Here is an 18,679-nt window from a genome sequence, read left to right on the forward strand (position 1 = left end):
GAGTGTGGGCAGGTGCTAAGTTCTGCTGAAAATGTCTCCACATTTAATTACCGTGGAGACTTCACACTGGACCTCTGCCCACCTGGATTGTTTGCAACTTCATTCTTCATCCAGATCCTAAGACCTTGACTTTTAGACAAATTGAAATTTTTTGCTTTTCTCTAAAACTTAAACTTTGGGTCAATGAGCAACAGTTCAGTGCTCTTTGGTTCTGTCTCTGAAATTTAGCATTTTCATGGTCTGTAAGCCTAAATGTCCCTTTTTAAATTGAGTTACTGAAATGTACTTTGTGTTAATGTGTTTATGGAATGTAAGTTGCTCCAAGATTGCACGTAAAATTGTATGATTTTTTTTAGTAAAAAGAAAAAGGGTGTTTTATTCCATAATTTGGGGCCACAGGGTTAAAAAAAAAAAAAAAATCAAGTCTCAATTTACAATATCAGAATTTATGTTCCTCGCAGATTTCAGATTGCTTTCCATTTAAAGATGATTGTTCCTTTTTTATTCTCTGTGCTTTACAGACGCTAAATATTCCCCGAAGCAAAAACACCACAGAGATGGCTGAGAAGTAGCTGGCATAAATGATGAACTGCAAAAGAAAACACGACCACCAGAGCGCATCAGTAAAACCAAAATCTTACTGTTTGTATCTCATGATCAGATTGCTTACCTGAGGAATGATAGGAAGGCCTAATGCTCCACTGTCAACCACAACAGAAGTGATGATTGTCTGCAGAAGCAGAGCTCCGAAGTTGTTGGCCCCAAACACCAGAGCGTACCTTTCCATCGACAGGTCGGCTGCAATTTGATACCTTGCAGGAATACATTTTTCTGTTTACTAATGCAAGATTTATAGAGCACAAAAATAGCCTTGAACAAAATGATAAGTCTTACATGGCTATTGTTATCAGCAGCATGTACAGGCACTTGAAGATGGTGTAGGTAGTGTAGCAGACCCAGATGTTTCCAGTGAAAGTCATGAGAAATAATGCAGCAGCTCCCAGTCCTGAGAAGCCACCCAAAGCCAGCTCCCCCCACTGCTCCCACCTCACCTCTGTGAAGCCTATGCCATAGGCAGTTGCTGCACCTGCAAAAGACCAGGTCAGCATTTACCTGACTACAAATATGGTCATTTGATAATAAGATGGTATCTCTTTATCTCCCAACCTCCTTTTTTTCCCCCAGCAGTTTCACTTCTTACTGTTTTTCTGCTTACCTAACAAGTTTGACGCTGCCTCCACACCCCCATTGTAAATGCTGAAGTTCTGAGAGGGCTGCACATGCTCCCACAGCACCTGGATCACATACACACACAGATTATAAGAAAATCCTGAAGTAATTGTCACTTTTACTGCTACAGCAGTGCACTCCTGAGCAGAATTGCCTTTTTAACTGCAGTATTTAAGTCAAATGTTTTTGGTATCCTGCATGTTTCTTGCAATAATTTTCAGGAATATTCATCTTTGTCCATTTGGGAGATCCATTTGTTACCACACTTTAACTTCCTGGCAAATATCTTGAAATGCTGCTTCAGTATTTTCACATCATCCTCTTTCTCCATGATTCAATCTATTTTTTAAGTGCACCAATCCCTCCTGGGTCAAAACACCCCCATACTGCCACCATCTCCTTCAAAGTTTTGATGGTGTTCTGAGGCTTGCAGGCTTCCCCCCTTTTAGCTAAATACTTCAACTTAAGTTTCATCATCCTTAGGATGTGTCTACAAAATTTAAAGTATTTGTCTCTGTGTTTGCAAAATCTAATCTTTTTTTAAGTAGCTTTTGGAGTAATTGCTTCCTTCTCATCTAGTGGCCTTTTACAAGTCTGGTTTCCATGTGGTTAACTGCATTCTCTTACCAGCCTTCATCAACATCTTTATAAGGTGTTTCCTTTTAATGTGCTGGCCATATGCACATTTTTCACCATAATATCTTTATTACTGGGACACTGAACCTTTGTGCAACATGTCAGTCGCTTTTCATACTTTCTACATTAAAGTTTTTTTTTGTATTATTAAAGTATTAAACAGGATCTCTCATTTTGATTGACTATTGACATTTTTGTTGACGTTGACACTGACCTGTACATAGTTGACAGTCTGGTTATAGCCACATGTGGCCATCGCCCACCACACTGACCAGTACAACAGCTGTCTGGAGGAATAACACTGGCGGAAATCTCTCCATAGCTCCAGAACAACCTGGCTGCAGGACGCTGGCCCTTTTATCGCCTCCGAATCCTCATTCTCCTTAACCCCCTGCTCCTTCTTATCTCCTTTGTCTCCCAGGGATGTATTTGATATTTCTGAGTCGTGTTCTTCATCCTCAGATCCACCTCTGTGCCTCTTTGCGTCTTCCTCTGATGCTCTCTGTCCAGCGTGTTTTCTGTGGAAGAACATGCTTCTCTGTGGCATGGGCAGCAAGCAGGAGGCAACGAGCGCGATGGCTGTGAGTACCAAAGTGAACACGAGGATGTTGTTGTAGGATATGAGGTTGAAGCTGACGAGCAGCTGACCCACCACCGAGCCCACGGTGTATCCGAGGAGCTGGATGCTGCGGCTGTAAGACGTGGCCTTACGGTATCTTTTTAGATCTACAACACTGTAATAAACCAAAAATTTGTGATAAATGTCAGATCCACTCTCACTACACACAGTCCAAACATTTGACTCTGATTGTACTTTTAGTTGCATGACATGACCTGTAGATATAGGAGAAATAGGCCACCTCGCTGGCTGTGACCACCCCGTAGCAGAACTGCATGGCCTGCATGGCCGGCACGCTTTCTGTCCACCTAAGCAGAGCAGTGGTGGTAAAGAGCATCACACACTGGAAGACCACCACAGGTTTGTAACGCAGCCAATCCGTGAGCAGGAAGACCGGCACCAGCACGGACAGGTAGGAGTAAGTCCACACAGGAAAAATCTGATTGTTGACCTGACATGGAAAACATACAAAAACAGTTCTAAGTTCTATTTTACGACCACACTTCTTGGTTTCCTACTATCCTCAGAGTTTTTAATAATGCGTTAGACAGTTCCCAACCCATTTTTATTAATTCCTGTAATTTCCTTAGGTGTTTTGTTTGTTTGATCCCAATGATTTGGCTCTTATTTAACAGATTCATATTTTTTCCACGACCACAGGATGTATCTTTTCATATGCTTATTTAAGAAATTGGAAGCTACTTAATGCATCAGCTGAAAAACCGTTTTGTACCTGTTCAGTGGTCAGATTCTTGTCTGGTCCTGTCAGGAACGGTATGAGGAAAGGTTCCAGTGGCTTCACTGTGCTAAAGAATCCATAGACACACAGCAAAGTGGTGGGATATCTCCAGTCTGAGGTCAGTCTTTTCACACTCTCCATGTTTGCCTGCTTGGCTTTGGTATGTGTATGTGCAGCTACTTTGGTCTTGCGTGCCTGTCAGGTTTAGTCATCTGAAGTTAGTGATGGTTTTGCCAATCAACAGCCAGGTCAAAGAGCAGCAAGGTGCCGGAGATTGTAAATCACGCTTTCTACGCTTAATTCTTATCAGAAAATATTTGTTTTATAGCTTAAGATAGTGGCATTAACAACAAAAATGTTGGAAAAAATAACCACACCATGCCAGTCAGCATTTCTTTTCAGGTACAATAATTTTATTGTTTATGATCAGAAACGTTCAGTAGAGATCACCTCTCCACCTGATTCTTTTCCTCTAGTCTCTGTCTGATCCACAGATCGCTGACGTACGCTGGCGGTGTAAGTCCCTCGGATCAGAAAGAGAACTGATATGGCAGCATAGTAGCTGCCATATATGATAAACTGCAGAAAGAAACATTTGTCAGTGGCAGAAACACTAAACGTTTCAAATTAATCATTAACTCAACAGTATTAAACAAATCCTCTTGTAATGGCCAGTCATTACCACAAGGTGTCCCTCCTTAGTCACAAACTTACCCTTGTGTTTCTGTTAGAGTTAAGTCCCAACCTGCTGCCATTTAAAAAAGAAATCAATAAAACATTGAGTGAAAACAGTATACCTGGGTGACAATGTCCAGTCCCAGTGCGGTTTCATCCACAACAATGACTGTGACAATAGTCTGCAGTAAGAGGGCTATGAATGTGTTGATCCCAAACGTCAAAGCATAACACTCCATGGAGAGGTTGGATGCTATCTGAAATCTACAGAAACACAATCAGGAGATGAACCCTTCTTTAATATTAAACTATTGGAGATTTTCATGATCAGAGCTACTTGAAATTCCTTGAATAAATTAGATTCCATCTTCATGAAAAAGAGAATCAGTGCACTGCTTGTAGACTTGAGTTCAGCGACTCCCATATCAGTACTAGCCAAGGTTATTACGTGTCAATATGGTGAACTTTAAAAACGGTGCACAAACAACTCTAGATAATCAGTCTACATAAACTGATAAACACTTGTTCCCTTTGAGGACCTGTTGTCACTTTTTACTAGCTTGTGGTATTTATCCATAGGATTTTCTGTATCGTCACTGTATTTTATTTCAAATTTTATGAAAACCGTAAATATCTGAAGAAAATATCAAACAACACTACAGAAGTAAGATTTATGTATCAAGCCAAAGTTTTCTGTTTAAACTTTAAGGGTTTTTAGCTGACTCATATTTGTAGAGAATTTATCTCCCATATAAGAATCCAAGCTTTCACATTTGGTTCCCTTTTGATTTTTTAAATTTGGGTCAACTATATCAAACAGATGAAAAATCGCCATAAGTGAACGTTGAGTGAAAAAAAGAGGAACAATATGTTGAGCTTACATTGTGATGGTAATGAGAAACATGTAGCAGGATTTGAATAAGACATATGCAGCATAGCACGCCCAGATACTGCTGGTAAATGCCATCAGATACACGGCACCTGAGCATACAGCCGAGAAGAACCCCAGGGTCAGCTCTCCCCACCTGGCCCAGGTCACTCTGATGAAGCTCACAGAGAACGCTGCAGCAGCACCTGAAATATGAAGCAGATAGCTGGTTGTTCCGTGTACACCCTGCCCATTTAGATTCATTAATTTACCCCGAGGCCATCATCTCTTTCCTCAAGCGCTGGCAGTAACAAATCGTGTGCATCCTTAAGCTGGTCTCCTTAGCCCGGTTTGATAAAGCTCTTGCAGGATGCACTTAGAATCTACCACCAGCAATAATCAGAGAATCCATTAACTTTTGTCCCACTCTTTAATTGAAGCAATTACTCTACTTCCCCTCACGCTGAGCCAGGCTGAGCGTGAGCCAAAAGGAACCCGGTGCTGCTGTTTTCTTTCAAAATCAATACACATTTTCCATTTAATCAGTCACCACATATAACCAGCCCCAGTGCGCTTGTCTTTTTTGTTGATTGCAATTTTCACATGTCTCGGTGTTATCAGTTGTGGCAGCTCTAAGCGAAGTTGTTAAATGTTACTTTCTGGATGTGATTCTTTGTTCTCTCCTTCCATCCATAAATTCGCAAAGTAGAAAAACTTGTGCTGTATAAGGATTTTTTTTTTCAAGAAATCTAAAGTCTAGAAGGTATTTCTCTGATTTACCTTATGATTTGTTACAGTGATATTTAAACCATTTTCAAAATGTTGAGGGACAAATAATAACTTCAGACTCACCAAAAACAGAAGATACAGCTTCCACAGCTCCATTATAGACAGATGACGTGGCAGATGGTTTTATATGGTCCCATTTAAGCTGGATGTAGTTAAAGATCTGCATGTAGCCGGCTGTGGCCAATGCCCACCACAAGGACCAGTAGACTAAATGCCTGCATGGTGAAAAATGAGACAATATATTATGATCAGGGGAATCAATAAATTACACAGTGCTTTGCAAAAGCATTCATGTTTCTTTAACTTTTAATGTTGAGTAAAATTACCTCTAATGTCAACATAATTTATTTAAAATTTCATGTGACAGACCAACACAAATGTGCATATAACTGTGAACTGGAAGGAATGGAAACTAACACCTGATTTTTAACACTTTCCCAGAAAAAGAATTAACTGGGGAAGAAGTTTGCTGTTCAACTGAATATTGAGCATAAACCTACAGATATAGTTACATTGGAAGGGGTTTGAATCAAAGCATATCCCTCCTTAGTGAAAATCTGAACACAAATTCAGTTGAGAATTTGTGGCAAAACTTGAGAACTTATTTTCACAGACACTTTTCATCCAATCTGTGTGACTTGAGCTACAAAGACTCAGAAATGTCTGTTTCTGGTTTTCAAAGCTGGTAGAAATGTTGCACAAAAAGACGTGAATCTGTTATTGAAGCAAAAGATGGTTCTACAAAGAATTGATAGAGGCATATGAACTCCATTATAAAAAATAATTGAAACAATTTATAATTTTCCATATACTCCTACTTCATGTTGGTCTATTACATAAATCCAAACGAAATACATTGAGGTTTGTGACAATATCAAAACTTCCAAGGGGTACATACACTTTTGCAAGGCACTGTATGAGAAACACACCTAGAAGAGTATGATTCCTTAAAGCTTTTCCAAAGTAAGGGACCTGCAGTGATCACACTTTCCCTGCTGCACCAGCCAGCACCGCCAGCATGCTCCATCTTTTTGTCCTCCAAGGATTCTCCATCCTTGTCCTCCCCTGAATCTCTCTGCCCATAGTTTTTGAGTGACCCTTTCTTCTGCGACAGGGAGCCCACAGCCTCTTCCCCTTTGAAGAACATGGTCCTTTTGGGCATGGGCAACCAGAAAGAGACTAGAAAAGCTGCGCAAACAATCCCCAGAGTTATAGCATTTAAGTAGAAGTAATCCACTCCTGTGAATGAAATAGATAATAATCAGAGTTTGTACAATGTTGGGGTCACAGTTTACTCCAACTCTTTATTTGTTTTTGTTGTGCATGTAGAAAAAAATATATTTTATATTGCTTGTCCTTTAGAGTATTAATGAAAAATCAACATCAGCATCTTTTAAAATTATTACCTCCAATGGAGACAAGCATTTGGCCAAGGCTGGCACCAAATGTATAACCCGTCAGCATGGCGCTACGCAGGTAACTTGTAGCTTTTTGATAGCTTTTTAGCGGAATCACGCTGTAAATATAAGAGAAGTAGGCGACCTCTGTGGAAGTCACTATTCCAAAGTTGACCTGTAAATGAGACAAAGCAGTCTTCCAGAAGCTGTTTCTCATTATGAGGCATTGTTCACTAGCAAAGGTGTTAAACTTGTAGATGGTGTTCCTGTTAATGTTTACTGTAGTTAGAGGACAAAACACAGCATTGCAAAAATATTTACATCCCTTGAACTTTTTATCACTTTCACATTACAACAGCAAACCTTCATTTGATAGACTGGTGGAAAGATAATGATATATGACTGTAGAGAGTTTTAATTTATGAAATGAGTAGGACATCTATATTTGTTTTGGCCATGCATTTCTATTTACCCACCATGAAACATGGTAGTGACAACTTTGTACTGTAGAAATGCTTTTCTTTGACAAAGACAAGGAGGCAGTGAAGAAACGTTTGTGTTCTAACTTTCCATTACAGCTGTTACAGAACTGGTATCTTACTGACCTGAAGGAAGGTCATTGCAGGCAGGCCAGGGGCAAAGGATAGCAAGAGATAGTTGCTGACAAGAAAGAGTCCCTGTACCATAATGACAGGTTTGTACTTCAGAAAGTCAGTCAGGAGGAAAACTGGAAAAAGAAAGGCCAGGTATGAGTATGTCCAAACAGGAAACAGATAGTTGGTCACCTGCGAGTAAAAAGAGGCAAGATCAGAAATGCTGAGTCAAACAAAATTGCTGAGTAAATTAAAAAAAAAAAAAAAAAAATGTCTCTAATAAGACGTGTGTGAAATACGTACCACCTCTTCAGAAATGTTCTTGTTTGGTCCAATTAGGTAAGGCGTAAGAAAGGGCTCTGCTACTCGGCAATTAGCAAGAAAGCCATAGACTGACAGCACTATGGTGGGGTAAGCCCATCCAGAAGACTTCAATTTTGCCCAATATCCCATAGTATGGCCTCAACAGAATTTCGTGCTGCTTGACTTTGAAATAATATGTTTCCAAGATGAGGTATCAGTTCAGATTGGCTTCTCAGTATTTCTTAGGTGGATTTCTGTTAAAGCTATCAGTAGTCACAAGAAGCTGGAATACAAACACGCAATCTTTATGAGCAACACACACTCTAATCAGTACTGGTTTGTATGCAGACTTTGACCTGTTTGTGGATTAGAAGACTTGACAAGTCGAAAGTAATAAATAGAAAACTTTACTGAAGGGTAAACTGCCTTCTAAATGTATTCATGCTCATTAAATACATCTAAAGTGTGTTGCAAATCACCAGATGAATGGCAAAATATTTTAGATGGTCATAATATAAAATGTTTATTTTTCACCTTGCATCAATACTTTCAAGCACTGACGTAAAGCTGTCTGTGGTTACAATTAGTGCAGATCCTTTTCTAAGGCAGATGCATGAAACACATGAGGCTCACCCATAACACCAGAAATATTTGTATAGTTCTAAAATAGTGTAATACAGTTTAATAATCATTAATTAAGAAAGTAGAAAATAATTTTGGAGAGGCAACTACAAAAAGATGAAAAGTTCTATGCTTTTACATGCATCAACAACAATAAGAACTATTTTCTCTGAATGTGTTTCTTTTCTATGTTTTTAATCTACTCCTATCTTAATCCACCCATTAAACCCGTTTTGCGCATGTGTGAAGCGGAGCACGCGCTTTCGTCGCCATAGCGACTGTTTGTTGTGGTCTACAGCAGAAGATGAGACTCAAGCGGTTTCTTCTCAGATATTATCCACCCGGTAACTTAATTATTATTATTTTTTATTTAATGTGGGTTTAAACATTCTTATAAAGAACATGGCGGTACTGTGTAGAATTGTTTCCAACTTCCACGGTAATTGCTTTAAACTAGGATTTGCCCCGTTAAATGGAGCTGACAAAATTAGTTGTGTTCGATAAACTCAAAATTAAAAACTCGCAGTTTCTTTAATGTGACAATACCAGCAGTTTATTTGCTTCTTTCGACAGGTATAATCCTGGAATATGAGCGAGGAGGCTATTTGAGGACCAAATCCATCGATCTTCTGGATTTGACACCTGAGTGCGTGAGTTTGGTCCTTCAACACTAGGATGGATGGACTTTTTTTTTTTTTTTTTTTTTTTTTTTTTTTAGTAATTTACTGATTTTCCATGCTTGGCATTCGCTCTTCACAGGACAAATACAGATGAGCTAGTGTCAGAAATCAGACAATCAGAGCCTCTGATTACAGAGTCCCGGGCCGAACAGGTCAAAGAGTTGGTTCTCCGACTCCAACAAAAACAGGGTCAGCAGGATCACCACAGGTTCTGTTTCTGCAAGGTAAGTTTATGATATTTATTTATTTATTTATTTGACGTGCAACTTAAATGAAATAAATTACAATGACATTTTTCATTTTCCAAAAGCATCATTACCCAGGTTTTCTTTCAAGGAAGTGTTTGAATCTATATTTTTATTTTTAAATGGGGTACAAGCGCTGAATGTGATCTATTGACTTCACAGAGTCATTCTAAGTGTTATTTTATTTGACTACAAATTAGATAATTTGCTTACTTTGGTGCCCTTCTATTCTCTAAATATATATATATTTTTTTACTATGGTGACGCAATCCTGAATTTGTGGGAAATGCATGGGCTTCAGCTGTTATAGTAGTAGCCATACCTCCAAATTGTCACTAGAGAGCACTAGTGGTTTCGGTTCTTAAGCCGTGGTGAGTAAAGCTTGATGTGTAAGTTCAATAAGATTGCTAATTAGCGTTTTTTATCAGCTGCTTGAGTGAGTTTCCCAACTTTTTAACGAGAAAAGAACATATTAATCCATCACTCATAGGCCAGGAGAGAGATGCTTGCTCATTTCATAGATGGAATAATTTTACACATGGAGTTGAATTGGTAACTTTTATTATGAATCAAGTCAATATTGCCTTGGAAATTTTTCTTTTAATATTTTATCTATCATTTGAATTCATTTTGCAGGAGCTGAAGGCACACATACTGCCTCTGACCAATATTGCCTTTAATAAGTCTGGATCAAGGTGAGAAGTCTTAATGCAGTTAGCTATCATTGCCACATTTAGCAAATAAATAATGATGACAAACATACAAATATTAAGAAAATAGTATTCCTCATTTGATTCTCAATTACTTCAAAAAGAGCAAAAGAAACGTTTGAAGGGGAAAAGCTAGGCTGATAATTGGCCATCAGCAATATGAGAACTAAATCTCTGTGGAAATCTTTTGAAAGAGCTGAACTGTCAGGCTAAGAATGAAAAGAAGAAAAAAGCACATGGCAGATGCAATGGCTGTAGCTACTTTTCAAAAAAATAAATAAATAAACTGGAATTATTGAAAAATATCTGGCTGGCATATTTCAGAACAAGGCACATTGTTCCAAAAAACTAGTTTCAGATTTTATTTTCTCGTATTTTTTTTCTATAAATTTTAGTTTCACTAAAACTGTCAGTTTTAAATGTTTTTATTGTTATAATAAAACAGACTTTGCTTTAGCTATGCCAGCAGTATGATCTCATAATTCAGTGGTCCCAATAACGCTAACCTCTGCCCTCTATTATAGCCTTATGCTGTTACTTACTGTGTTGTTCTTACTCTTTTCTCTCAAATTCTGTAGGTTCATAACTGGAAGTTATGACAGAACATGTAGAGTTTGGGACACCGCCTCTGGCACAGAGCTGCACACACTTGAGGGTCACAGAAACGTTGTATATGCAATCGCATTCAACAATCCCTACGGGTAATGAGCTGTTTTATCACATATGAGAATTTTGCTGCTCCGTTGAACGTTCAAAACAAAACTTACATTTCCCGCTGTCTTTCCTCCTCATTAAACCTAGAGACAAGATTGCCACAGGCTCTTTCGATAAGACCTGCAAACTGTGGTGTGCGGAGACAGGCAAATGTTTTCATACATTTTGTGGACACAGGGCTGAAATAGTAGGTATTTTAAACTTGAATTTGTCCGTTGCTGTATGTTTTTAAACAGTTTGTGCTAAGGATCAATAATATTATTTGCCTAAGCAATGCTGATTTCTGGCAGAAAACATGGAGAGAAAATCAAATTTGGCCCCAAAAAAGAGCAAAGACAATTACCCATTTGTGGTTATGTCCATAACATTGGCCAGGAAGAAGGTCATCCAAGCTCATCAAATAAAATACAGTTTTACCTCAAATTTCTGTTAAAATATGTTTTTTTTTCTTCCAACTCACTGTAATTCAACTCTCATGATAACCCCCAAAATCTTGAAGTACTAATTTAAGAAGTGCCTTATAAATGTCTTAAAGTATTTATACACTTTATTCTCAGATTTTGTTAGGTTTCAACCATAACCTTCAACATATTTTGTTGGGTTTTTATGTAATGTAATGACACAACATAGTGCATATCTGTAAAGGGGAGGAAAATGGATGGATGGTTTTAAAAAGAAATGTTTTCACATAAAATCCCAGGAAAATGCACATAATGTATGGTCACACACATGATCAAGAGTGAAAATGTGCTTTGTACTATATGTGGTGTGGTGTGAGCGCCGTGTATTTATCACCATTTGGGCAACACTAATGGAGAATGAATATGGAATGAAAGACAAAATACAACCATTCATACGTAGTTGTTGCATCACATAATAAAACAGTTTTGTATGTTAAGAATTCAAGCACTTTATTGACTGCCATTTGAGTAGGGCTTAGTTAAATAAATCTGTATTTATCATAGCTTCACATCTGATTTTAATATATTAAATACATCCAGGTCATGTCTCTAGTTTTGTTGCAGAAAGTGAAATATCAAAGTGTAAAAGGAAGAATCTGTTGTGTAGGTGTGTCTGGCGTTCAACCCTCAGAGTACACTGGTGGCCACAGGCAGCATGGATGCCACCGCGAAGCTGTGGGATGTGGAAAGTGGGAAGGAGGTGGCCACACTGACAGTGAGTTATATGTTCTGTACCGCTTGCTTATCTTCCATTTCTCCTGTATTTTGAGTGATGCACATATTGTAAAAATAATCGTTACTGAAACTTCCTAAAAAGCCTTGTTCTTTTGTCTTTGGTGGCAGCACATGTACTTATCTAAAGCTGTGAATTGAACAAAAAATCCATCACCAAAGCAATTCTTTTGGGCAATTTATGGTGTCGATTCAGAGACTTGCAGGCTCGAAGTCAGGAGGAACTCTTTCAGATTTTATAATTCCTCACATCATGTAGAGTTAAATGACGTGAACTAAATCTTTAATGATGAGGAAAATCAATTCCTGAGCCAAACTCTTTCTGTGAGATGCAGAGAAAGAGTGAGAATATAACAGAGAGCAGATATGAGTCAGCGGGGAGTGATGTTCTTTCTCTTCTTACTTCCAGGGCCACACCGTAGAGGTCCTCTCTTTGTGCTTTAACACCGTTGGCAATCATCTTGTTACTGGCTCCTTTGATTACACAGTTGCTATATGGGATGTTGCTTCCAAAAGGTCAGATGTTATTATTGTTGCTGTGAATGTGTCCAGTTGTAATGAGTCATCACTTAGTTTGTACATACACATTCTGCATTTATAAATTACATTTCTTTTCTTTTCTTTCTTTCTTGTTTTTGTTTTAGACGGGTTCACACTTTGATAGGTCACTTGGGAGAAATAAGTAATGTTCAGTTTAACTGGGATTGTTCTCTCATAGCCTCTGGTTCCACTGACAAAACCTGTAAGGTAGGAATTGGTGTGACATTTGATTCTTTGACTGTTTTAGCACTTTTTAAATCTGGAATAAAAAACTGTACATGTTGACATTTACTGGAAATCTTGTTTAGCTGTTTTTAGAGACTGTTGATATTTAAGTGAGGAATGTCCCTACTTGTACAGATAACGCCGGTCAAATGTCATTTCTGTCTTTAAGTTCTGAACCATTTCATGGAGAAATCATTCAAATCCAACCTATTATTAATGCCCGACTGAATCCCTCCTACAAATCATCCAATCCTCTCGTTATTTAACTTGACAGCTAAACAAAAGCTGGAGAAAACGGCTAACGGCGGCCTGCAATAACTATTTTTCTTTGTTGTTTGTATGTCTAGGCTTTCTCTATGTTTTGAATTAGCCTCTTTTATTTTTGTTATTTTTAAGAGAAATGTTATCTTGATGTGAATCAAAGTGATGTGTATTTTTTTTTTTGTAGCTGTGGGATGCGGTCAGTGGGAAATGTGTGGCCACCCTAGTCGGACATAGAGAGGAGGTGTTGGATGTGTGTTTTGATTTAAGCGGTCAGCTTATTGCTACAGCTTCTGCTGATGGTAAGGCCATACTGTTGCATTAAAAGCTATCTTATAAGTTTCTTTCATGCCTCGCAAACAAACTATTTGAGGTCTTACATAAAACAAACATAAGCTGTTTCTGTGTTTGTCAGGTACAGCAAAAATATTCAATGCAGCTACACATCAGTGTCTGGTGACACTGAAGGGCCACGACAAGGAAATCTCCAAGGTACTTTGGGAGTTGGTTGACCAATTTCTGTTTTCAGTCTGTACCAATATCGGGTTTTGGGTTTCTTGATTTTGTTCTGCAGGTAATTTTCAAAATATTAAAAAATTAGGATAAATGTATGTTAGTGGGTAATATGTGGGTAAGGTACTGATTTTAGAATTCAGGTCAAGCAATCAGATGACAAATATGTCAGCCAGCAAAAGTTAAGCAAACCTCCTCACTGCGTTGCGTAATTTGGAAGTAGAAGGAACTCTGGTAACCTTGCTAAAATAAGATAAATTGTGATGCTGAAATGGAGAGACAGTAGCACAGGCTTCAGGAGGTCTGATTGTCAGTCTGACCTTGTGCCGTCAGTCGTTCCACTTAAAGCAAAATCATTACAGCGTGCCTTGACACATAAATCCTGGCATAAAAAAAGAGACTGTTAACCTGGTGTTACACGGATTTAGGAAGTCGAGCTGATGCATGCTTTTGCATAATTTGTGATTTGTCTGGCCTTCATTTACCCTGTACTTAAAGGCAAGTGATTTTCGACATTTGTTATTCATGAGCTTATTTTCCTCTGGATCTTACTCAGAGGAGTCCTCTGGATGTGTTTACTGCAACACAGACAGGCAGTAAAAAATAGGCAGCACGGAGGATGATTCCAGAGGATTATGACACTAATCTGTTTCTAACAGGAGGCTTCTCCCCCTCCCCTACATGCATGTTAACCATGTTTCACTCTGTGTCAGCATCTCACCCTTCATGCTTTTTCTTCTCATTTCAACATATTCTAGTCTCAATGTGCCGTTTCACCTTGCTAACCTTCACTATATTTTATTTAAAAAGGAAATGATAGCCTTGTAATGAAATGGAACTGAAATGCGAGCTTCTGTTTGAATTGCAGTGAATGTGACATCTTCTGTGTTTATTATGAAGCTGCTTATCAGGGGAATCCTTCCTCTCTTGGACACCCCATTAAGCTTCATTCCTGCTTTTCAGTAAAGTCTAAATTACCCCCTAATGGGAAAATGTCCTCTTTTATGAATTTCGGTTTTCACAGTCTCCGTAGCTTGCTCCAAAGCTAAAGGGAAGGAAATTTAACTTTAGTCTGCCTTTAATGGGAGCATCCAGAAATACCTCATGGAAAGAGTTTTAGATCTGCAAGTGTTCATGACTGCAACACTTGTATAAAGAAGAGAATCTGAAAGCTACATAGAGCAAAACAAATAGCAAAAAAAAAATCCTTTGTAAATTGTAACCTTTCTTTTAAGATTCATCCCTTCATATGTTTTGTTTTTCTGATACATAGAGCAAAAGGCATGCAGCAACCTTGTCAAACATAAATGATGAAGCTTAGTTTAAGCCACAGAGATCTGAACATCAGCAGATCATCCAGCCTCTCATTGTTCAGTCTTCAGTCTCTCTCTGTCCTTTGGGATCAGTTTGGGGTTTTTAATAAAGGCTTACTTTATGGTAATTGCCCACTAGCGCCCAATTAATTTAATTCTCTATTCCTCTACCTCTGTTAGAAAATAAAACAATTTAGGGAATGATAAACCGTGGGCTATTTCACACTTCATTTTTATGAGAATTTCTTTTGCTAAGTATTACCATAGATGACTTCATCAATGCTCACATTGAAAAAACAAACTTCCGAGTGATGCCAGCCTCTCCTTGCAGATTTGTTTCAGCCCCCAGGGCAGCAGGGTCCTGACAGCCAGCTCAGACAAGACAGCCCGTCTGTGGGATGTTCAGTCCGGAGCCTGCCTTCAAATCCTGGAGGGCCACACAGACGAGATCTTCTCCTGTGCCTTCAACTATGAGGGGGACACCATCATTACAGGTATCTGAAGAGACGCAACATCTCACTGTCACATGTTAGTGTGACAGACATGCACATTAAAAATTCTTGAGGGGTGAATGAAATCCTCCATGCTAGCTGTCACATTTGCTTAATTGCAAATGTTAGATGAAAAGCATCCAGCTGTGTCCTTCTGTGTGACCACCTGTTTATGTTTGTGCTTCCCTGCAGGCAGCAAGGATAACACATGTCGGATCTGGTACTGACCCTTCCCACAAAATGGACATAAAACTGTCAAATTGTTCCTAGTACTTTTCCAAGAACATGAATGCATGTTTACATGTACTAGAACTTAAACTTCTAACGATACCTAAACTAATTTTCAAAAACGGTAACAGCATCACAAAAGGTGCTATGCAATCATATTAGTGATTTCTGTGACATCAGTAACGTTTGTGATAATTAAGCATTTAAAAGATGTCAATGTCTTACCACTTCAAGTTCATAACAAGCATAGACCCCAGATAATTAGTGGTTAACCAAGCTACCGGAAAATAGTAACTTATTTGATAAATGTTTTATTAAATAGGTTGCTTGTGGACAACATCTGCTGGCATTAAAAGAAAAAATACTTTTTAACAATCTCATTTCCTTACTGTGTCTTCAAAACCTTTTACTGCATGGTATTTTAATAATTAACAAACATTTATTGTAGTCCACACAGATCTTTGCGCTCTGCATGTCGCCCACAGAAACTCTGCCGTAATGCTGAATTTGCGATATATTGTGCAGCTCTAATGACAAGAATTAGAAATATGGAAAAAGCTGTTCTTTAACATGTTGAATTAAATCTTCTGAATGAGATAAAGTATGAAATAGTTAGAAGTTAAATTTAAAAAATCATTATTTAAATACATCATACAATGATGTGATCTTATAGGAAAACAAGATCACATACTTTTGATATGAGAATGTTACTTATTGTTATTAGATATTTGAAACTTGACTTTGGTTGCTCTTGATCCTTCAGGACCTGAATTCTGAGTTGTGAAGATTATCAGGAGACGCAAATGTCAGCTGATCCTTAATTTGTCTTTGGTAAATTTAGAAAATCAAACTTAGATGAACAACACAGATCATATATTCTTCGTCGAACTAAAACTAAGCAAAACTACAGAGGGATTTTGCTTTACTAACCGACTGTCCAGAACTTCCAGAAATTTTGTCAGCTTGCTGGTTTGGAGCATTTGAGTGTCAAGCTAATAACTCTGGAAGAAGCAGTTCTTGTCTATCAATCGAGGAAGGGTTGCGAGGTCCTATTTTAGAAGCTATGATTTCAACACTCTGCAGTGAGAACTTCTGTCATAAGTGAAAAGCACTTAAGACAACTATCATTCTTTCCTGGGTCAGGCAGTGTGATTCTTAGAAAAACTGCAAATAACCCAGGAGCTGCATCTTACACACCACACCCTCCAGTCACCACACCCTCCAGTCAGCATGTCCGGTGAATTTCACAGCTCTACAGTAAAAAAAACAAAAAACGAAATATATATATATATATATATATATATATATATATATATATATATATATATATATATATATATATATATATATATATATACATATATATATTATATTATAACTGCATGCAAGTGAAAACTCCTTTCTAAATGAATATGGTAGTATGGGTTATGATTTCAAAGTTGTATCTGCAACAATGTTCTTTTAGCAAACAATCCTAAAATGTAGATATCTGGCTCTGATCCACAGCTCCATATATAGAGAAACCAAACACAGCATATTATAGAAACACAACTTTATACCAGCTGCCAGGCCTGATTTCTTGAGAATGTCCAAAGTGTGGGGATCTTGAGATTGAGGCTGGAGTAGCAAAACCATTAGCAGAGTGTGCAACACAACTGACTATTTTCTGCAGTTTATCTTTGGGTAACAGCATGTTTTTAATTACAACTGGAATTACATAAGCAGGGAAAGATAGGGAAAGCAGAAAGATAATTTGTAAAGGCATAATGTAGAATAATATAATATAGAAAAACCTGCTGGGCTTTGTTTCACCTCTATGCTTATTCCTGTTACTTGTGCACCATTTTTAAATAAGTTTTTCCCTCCACTCAACCTTCCAGTAATATCATTGCATTCAGCACTCTGAACAGCCAGCTTGTTTAGCAATGACCTTTTATGGCTTACTCTCCTTGTTAGCGGTGGCAGTGAGTGTGTGCTGGATAACTGTCAAGTCGCATCGGCTGCAGGTACTCTCATAGTCCCTTCATCAAGTGTAAATGATTTTCCAAATGCTTGTTTCTTCACATCACAGACATTTATTGATGTCAAAAGATAAATACATTCAGTTCCACTGAGACAGAGTTTACAGCTGAATTGTGTGCTTCTTTTTAGCCCCTGATGCTGATGTTACACTATTTTACCACTAAGTAGAGAAATAGACGAGCAAATCCACATACAAATATAACATTACAAACCTCACTTTGTCTTTTGGACATATTAAAAGCTATAGAGAGCAGTCCACTACTCCAAGGTGCAACAGTTCCAAAATCTACAGTATTTACAGCACGACTATCCAAAATAAACAGATCTCAGGTAACAAGAGGTTAAACAACATATTGACTCAGGAATGGATTTCATAGTCACTACAGAGATTGGCCAAAGAACAAAACCAAGATGTGACAATATGCCTGTAAGAGTGGAGAAAGAAAAAAAAAAAAGATGTCATTTGAGCCATTTTGATCTAACATGTTAGTGCTATAGATTTCAGATTTTTATGTTTTTTTTTTTTACAATACTTTATTTTTATATATTTTTTGGTGCTGTTAAAGCATGCTTACTTTAAAAAAAATAAATAAAGATCTTGAAAGTTGGCTTCCGCCAGAAATGTTCAGCTGGTATTGTTGGCTTCAACTGTGTAGGCAACTCGCATGAGAGATAAAATGTAAAACAAAATTTGTTGGAATTAAAGGGAAGCTGGTCAAATTCCACCTGTAAACTGGCAAACCAATTTGGAGAACCACAGGAGACTTTCTCAGTCCAGGAGAAAAAAGGTGTTTCCTGATTACAATAACAGACACAGAGATGAGACAGAATGGGGCAAACAGTAACAAACTCATTGCAGACCAACGATAACAGGCGATGATGTGTTGCTGTTTGCAGTAAGATGAGGTCAGTTTGTCCTAAAGGGTTTCCAAAAGCCAGTCAAAGAGGCTGGCACGAAGAGACCTGTCTGGCTCTTCCTTGGTCTTGTGTAGCTTACAGAACTGAACCACAGCGCTGAACAAGTCAGCAATCCGCCATGCCTTCTGGGCCATCAGGTGGACCACCCTCTGAAAC

At 38.2% G+C, this 18,679-nt stretch overlaps 4 protein-coding genes across 7 annotated transcripts in view; 1 reads left to right on the forward strand and 3 right to left on the reverse strand.

The window, feature by feature from the left end:
• Window positions 1–6: 6 nt before the first annotated feature.
• On the reverse strand, window positions 7–3,368 carry slc19a3a (solute carrier family 19 member 3a). Its single transcript, XM_044119656.1, has 7 exons — window positions 3,219–3,368; window positions 2,701–2,936; window positions 2,081–2,600; window positions 1,217–1,295; window positions 895–1,087; window positions 671–812; window positions 7–589 (listed from the first exon to the last, which is right to left on the reverse strand). The coding sequence occupies exons 1-7, from the start codon at window positions 3,363–3,365 to the stop codon at window positions 440–442; spliced, it is 1,467 nt and encodes a 488-aa protein (XP_043975591.1). The 5' UTR covers window positions 3,366–3,368; the 3' UTR covers window positions 7–439.
• A 250-nt stretch (window positions 3,369–3,618) lies between these two features.
• On the reverse strand, window positions 3,619–8,139 carry slc19a3b (solute carrier family 19 member 3b). Of its 3 annotated transcripts, none has more exons than XM_044119135.1 (8): window positions 7,850–8,139; window positions 7,559–7,738; window positions 6,963–7,128; window positions 6,486–6,744; window positions 5,620–5,771; window positions 4,781–4,973; window positions 4,022–4,163; window positions 3,619–3,803 (listed from the first exon to the last, which is right to left on the reverse strand). In XM_044119135.1, exons 1-8 carry the CDS (start codon window positions 7,997–7,999, stop codon window positions 3,651–3,653), a joined length of 1,395 nt encoding a protein of 464 aa, XP_043975070.1. In that variant the 5' UTR covers window positions 8,000–8,139; the 3' UTR covers window positions 3,619–3,650. The 3 variants fall into 3 exon arrangements, with proteins under 3 accessions (XP_043975070.1, XP_043975069.1, XP_043975071.1); XM_044119134.1 differs by having other exon boundaries at window positions 6,486–6,795; XM_044119136.1 differs by having other exon boundaries at window positions 3,714–3,803; window positions 4,022–4,156; window positions 4,881–4,973; window positions 6,486–6,795.
• Window positions 8,140–8,708: 569 nt separating this feature from the next.
• Window positions 8,709–15,871, forward strand: daw1 (dynein assembly factor with WDR repeat domains 1). The gene is made up of 13 exons (XM_044118729.1): window positions 8,709–8,814; window positions 9,044–9,116; window positions 9,230–9,374; window positions 10,032–10,090; window positions 10,684–10,806; window positions 10,907–11,006; window positions 11,888–11,995; window positions 12,422–12,528; window positions 12,657–12,759; window positions 13,226–13,340; window positions 13,454–13,530; window positions 15,196–15,358; window positions 15,548–15,871. The coding sequence occupies exons 1-13, from the start codon at window positions 8,775–8,777 to the stop codon at window positions 15,580–15,582; spliced, it is 1,248 nt and encodes a 415-aa protein (XP_043974664.1). The 5' UTR covers window positions 8,709–8,774; the 3' UTR covers window positions 15,583–15,871.
• A 2,248-nt stretch (window positions 15,872–18,119) lies between these two features.
• Window positions 18,120–18,679, reverse strand: part of LOC122832985 (SPHK1 interactor, AKAP domain containing) — a 36,444-nt gene continuing 35,884 nt past the window's right edge. For both annotated transcript variants that reach the window (XM_044120265.1, XM_044120266.1), the window contains one exon: window positions 18,120–18,678. In XM_044120265.1, the coding sequence (XP_043976200.1) occupies window positions 18,523–18,678 (156 nt within the window). In that variant the 3' untranslated portion in view covers window positions 18,120–18,522. The remainder of the gene's footprint in view (window position 18,679) is intronic.

Source organism: Gambusia affinis, linkage group LG06 (genome assembly GCF_019740435.1).
Source record: "Gambusia affinis linkage group LG06, SWU_Gaff_1.0, whole genome shotgun sequence".
Taxonomy (NCBI): domain Eukaryota; kingdom Metazoa; phylum Chordata; class Actinopteri; order Cyprinodontiformes; family Poeciliidae; genus Gambusia; species Gambusia affinis.